The sequence below is a fragment of the Habropoda laboriosa genome, unplaced genomic scaffold (assembly GCF_001263275.1).
Source record: "Habropoda laboriosa isolate 0110345459 unplaced genomic scaffold, ASM126327v1 scaffold65, whole genome shotgun sequence".
Taxonomy (NCBI): Eukaryota; Metazoa; Arthropoda; class Insecta; order Hymenoptera; family Apidae; genus Habropoda; species Habropoda laboriosa.
The window spans coordinates 3,652,919-3,657,362 of NW_017100254.1; the positions used below are offsets into that span (position 1 = coordinate 3,652,919).

The 4,444-nt window shown below is 35.8% G+C and overlaps 3 protein-coding genes across 3 annotated transcripts in view; 1 reads left to right on the forward strand and 2 right to left on the reverse strand.

The window, feature by feature from the left end:
• LOC108572289 (cytochrome P450 4g15-like) overlaps nucleotides 1-2,219 on the forward strand; it is a 3,880-nt gene extending 1,661 nt beyond the window's left edge. Inside the window, exons 4-8 of the mRNA XM_017934489.1 lie at nucleotides 1-143; nucleotides 369-437; nucleotides 1,461-1,629; nucleotides 1,674-1,848; nucleotides 1,934-2,219. The exon at nucleotides 1-143 is cut by the window's left edge and continues 278 nt beyond it. Coding sequence (XP_017789978.1) covers nucleotides 1-143; nucleotides 369-437; nucleotides 1,461-1,629; nucleotides 1,674-1,848; nucleotides 1,934-2,129 — 752 coding nt within the window. The 3' untranslated portion in view covers nucleotides 2,130-2,219. The remainder of the gene's footprint in view (nucleotides 144-368; nucleotides 438-1,460; nucleotides 1,630-1,673; nucleotides 1,849-1,933) is intronic.
• On the reverse strand, nucleotides 555-1,039 carry LOC108572290 (cytochrome c-like). The gene is made up of 2 exons (XM_017934490.1): nucleotides 913-1,039; nucleotides 555-739 (listed from the first exon to the last, which is right to left on the reverse strand). Exons 1-2 carry the CDS (start codon nucleotides 1,037-1,039, stop codon nucleotides 555-557), a joined length of 312 nt encoding a protein of 103 aa, XP_017789979.1.
• Nucleotides 2,220-2,380: 161 nt separating the features above from the next.
• Nucleotides 2,381-4,444, reverse strand: part of LOC108572378 — an 11,826-nt gene continuing 9,762 nt past the window's right edge. The window contains exons 8-10 of the mRNA XM_017934610.1: nucleotides 3,725-4,017; nucleotides 3,237-3,431; nucleotides 2,381-2,947 (exon numbers count right to left, since the gene is read on the reverse strand). Of these exons, the coding sequence (XP_017790099.1) occupies nucleotides 2,769-2,947; nucleotides 3,237-3,431; nucleotides 3,725-4,017 (667 nt within the window). The 3' untranslated portion in view covers nucleotides 2,381-2,768. The remainder of the gene's footprint in view (nucleotides 2,948-3,236; nucleotides 3,432-3,724; nucleotides 4,018-4,444) is intronic.

The following is a 4,444-nucleotide window of genomic DNA, read 5'->3' on the forward strand; positions in this document are numbered from 1 at the left end:
ATGATCTTGACGATATCGACGAGAACGACGTCGGTGAGAAGAAGAGGTGTGCTTTTCTTGATCTTATGCTGGAGATTGTGAAAAATGGCGGGAAACTGACCGAGGAGGAAATTAAAGAGGAAGTGGACACTATAATGTTTGAGGTAAACGAGTCAATTCCAAGATAATTTTATATCTTAGAGTTCTATGAAATTCTAAGATAATTCTACGAAATTTTAAAAATAATTTCCAGAAGTACCAAAATAATTTTAAGAAATTCTGAAATAATTCAGAAAAATTCTAAATTAATTTTGAGCTGAGAAATTCTAAAATAATTCTAAGATATTCTTAAAGTTGAAAAATCAAATATTTTTAAGCACACTTTTCAGGGACACGATACGACCACCGCGGGTTCCAGTTTCACCCTTTGCATGCTCGGAATTTATCAAGATATCCAGGTTAGTTAATTTAAAAAATTTATTCACCTATTTTCGTTAAAATAATCTTCCGGACGACTTATTCCGGACACCGTATAAAACATATCTCACAGAACGAATATAATATACTCCGAATTTTCATTTCAACGTCACTAAATAAGCAATTATGTCTTTACGATCTTGCTCCTTTTTGATACCGGTAAACACCATTCTTGTCCCAGGAATGAACTGTCTGGGAAATTCCAAATACTCGCTTAGGGTATTCTCGTCCCATTTCACACCTTTCGTCTTCATCGATTCAGTGTACATGAATCCAGAAGCAGCTAAATTCATATTAATACGAGTAAATCAAAAGTACAATGGATGAAGTGGATAAAAATTCACTTGAAACGAATAAAAAGAAATTTCAACTGTTTACACATATTTTGCAAAAATAATCGCTTCATTTTCAAGACGAATAACTGAAAATTTGCGTCTGAAAAAAATATGTACGTACAGCCGCAGGTTCTTCCTACAATTCCATACAGATTTGGACCCATTTTGTGTGGGCCATCTTTATTAACAGTATGACACGTCGCGCACATTTTCTTAAATAACATTTTTCCATTAGATGCACTTCCCATTCTCGCAGAAAGTTTATAATCCTCGGTATAAAAGGTTATGTATTAGCTACTAGTCGAATGATCCATCGTTTCTACAACTTGAGGTTGATCGATTGTGGTATTACTTGAAGTTTTTACATAACAAACTATATCTCATCTTTCATTGAACCACCTAATTTCGGTTGTAATTACCTGCTTCATTTCGAGCCACCGTACTTTCACGAGAATAACACGAACGTCTTTGCACCGCATTTGTTATTCAATTAACAAATTAATTTTAATTAATTTCATTTTCATCAATTGCCATGTGTCTAAGATTCGAAATATTCACGTTACAGCAACGAGTCTTCGAGGAATTGACAAATTAATTTCGATTTAAAAATTTTTCTTTAATTTCTCATTAATTGCCAATTGTCTAAGATTCGAAATATTCACGTTACAGCAACGAGTCTACGAGGAACTGAATGAAATTTACAAAGGATCGAACAGACCTTGCACGTTTCAGGACACTTTAAAGATGAAATATCTCGAAAGAGTGATATTAGAAACTTTAAGACTTTTTCCGCCGGTCCCAATAATTGCCAGGACAATTAATCAAGACGTGAAAATAGGTGAATTTTATCACTTCTGCAGAAATTAAATATTAAACATTTCCCCCCCCCCCATTATATTCTACCAAAAACTTCCACAATCTTAATCTCTCCGTTCAGAATTCACCGACTAGAAGAATTCTATCCAAACCCGGATAAATTCGATCCCGACAATTTTCTACCAGAGAAAATGCAAAACAGACACTACTACTCCTTCATTCCATTCAGCGCAGGACCAAGGTGGGTCACGAACGAATTTTTCTCCAACCTAAGTACAACTAATTAGTTGACGATTAAACCGTGTGTGGTTTTTTTTTTTTTATAGGTCATGCGTGGGAAGGAAGTACGCGATGTTAAAGCTGAAGGTTTTATTGTCGACGATTCTGCGGAACTACAAGATTCTGTCGGATCATACAGAAAAGGACTTCCGGCTGAGGGCTGACATTATTCTCAAAAGGGTAGAAGGCTTCCAAATAAAAATCGAACCACGAAACAAAAACTGTCCGGAGGTTTTTGCCTAACAAAGACTTGAATTCAAATCAATTCTGCAACGAATGAACAAGTTGTACGAGTAAATTATGTTTAAATATCGCGATAACAATTATATTTAACGCGAAGATACTATTTGAAAGCAGCGAAGTATGAAAAGAATAAAAATTCATAGAAATTGAGTTAACCTGTTTGAAATTTTGCAAACGGACGCTTGAAATTTGCACAAGTTTAACCGTAGAATCAGATATGTGTGTTTAAATAATTTCCTTTTATTCTCGCGTATGACAGTAGCTACAAAAATAATTATGGGCTGGCCTATGTACACTCCATGCAACATTATTATTTCTACCTTATAAATAAATATATATCGCTGTTGATCGTTTGCAAAGAAATCTGCAAAATGTACGTACGGTATGTGTGAAAAGAAGTGTAACTTAAAAACTTCCACGTGAAATCTGACGCTGGGACAATTAACGCTGTAATAGTAACCTGCCACAATGTTTTTCCATCTTTTCCATTCTACGAAGAGAAATATTTGGCCAAAGTATCCCGACGACGAAATAGGGTACATACTTAATTTTACATTTGTACAAAAACAGTTCCCACTTCGAAGTAGTAGATATGCATGCTTTATGCACAATGTCTTTCTCCATCTCTCTCCAGTTGCGTCAATCAGCAGAAAGAGAACCGGAAGTTTGGGCAGCAATTTTATTCACCCGTTCCTGCTTCTTCTTTGGTAAATCTACTGAAAGGAACTGTATTGCCCATGGTATAACAAACAGGACGTTCATTGCTATAAGGGCAAGCTGGCAGACCACAAAACTGTTGGTCCAGTCCTTCATCAGGCCTGAAAGAGATCATTTACATCTTAAAATCCACTCCCACTCGGGCGGGACGAGTGTTATAGCTTCCTTCGTTGGTAACGATTGAACGCAAAATGATTATAAAATGGAAAAAGTGGGATAGTTTAAATGTGAGGATATTTCGAGGATCTGTAAGTTTCAAATTTTTCTGGAAATAATTTGGGAAGATGCAGAAGAATACCTTTCTTACGTGGAGATAAAAATTTTAAAAAATGGAGATCAAATTTTAACGATATTGCAATTAGAAATCAGAATGGAGTATAGTTTATTTACCAACAATTGGACCAAACAGTATCGAAATCACTCCGCTAATAGCGCCATAAATTCCATAGGCTGAGGCGAATTTATCAATAGTGACACCTTCGATAATGACCAATGGTTGAGGAACTAATAACCATGATCTAACCATTCCTATAGCCGCTATCATCACAAATGTGCCTATCAATGTCTCACTGTACAGCAGGTAACCTGGAAAATGTATTGCCATTTGAGTATTAACGTCATTAATACGAAAATCGAGAATCTATTTTCTTTCAATTTTTAATTCAACCAAAGTTCATTAACCCTTTGAGGACGATAAACTCATACATGCGTTCATGAAACACTATAAAACACTAAACTCATATTTTTAAGCAATAAAAATAGTTAGAGCGATCGTGAATGTAATTTTCGTGTAATTTAGTTCGAACTGAAGTAGCGACCTAATTACGTGATTATCCTCCGTCAGCAAAGGGTTTAAACGTAAAACGAAATTTACTGACCAATTTTCGCGAACGCCATGCAAATCATAGCTACGAAGAATAAATATTTCGCTTTGACTTTCATCACCAAAGTGAAAATCGCGAGTAAAATCTTCGACACCAATTCCGCGGTCGCGCAAATAGTAATTGCGAGGGCTGCTTGGCTCTTCGTGTAGCCGTTGTTGGTCATCATCAACGGCAAGAGACAGGAAAACGTGAAGTCACTGGATAAGACGAAACTGATGCCCAGGCAAATGTTAAGGAAGCTGCAATCCTTCAACAGCGACATTTCTAGAAGTTCTCCCAAGATTTTTCTGCACCATTGAAAACACATTTATTTGTAACAGATCTCAGTTAAATTCTTCAAACTATTCAAAAATTTCAATATTTAAACTCAGCCTGTATAATCATTTATAATTTATCAAAGAATTTCAAAAGTATTCCATGACTTACGTGTGAAGTATTAATTTATAATTTGTAGACTTAGATTTTGATGCATTCGTAGGAAATTTAAAGGCCCAAAATTGCAGAGAATGCACGTGATACGAAAAAAACATACGAAATATCCAAATTACAATGCTTTTAGTTTTACTTTCTTCTCTAAACAGTATATTCTCCACAAGTGTCAAACCGCAAGGAAGCTAAACCTGACACTCGTAGAGTCAGGGACTACGTTTTCGAGCCTCGCGCCCGCCTTTGTAGTTTGCCGAACGTAGACAAGGACAGCGAATAAAAGATAAG

Excerpts from the sequence above, each read along its gene's own strand:
- LOC108572290 (XM_017934490.1), bottom strand. The coding sequence starts at position 1,039 with ATGGGAAGTGCATCTAATGGAAAAATGTTATTTAAGAAAATGTGCGCG. Across the intron at positions 740-912 it reads TGTAGGAAGAACCTGCGGCT|CTGCTTCTGGATTCATGTAC; the intron begins GTACGTACATAT and ends ATATGAATTTAG.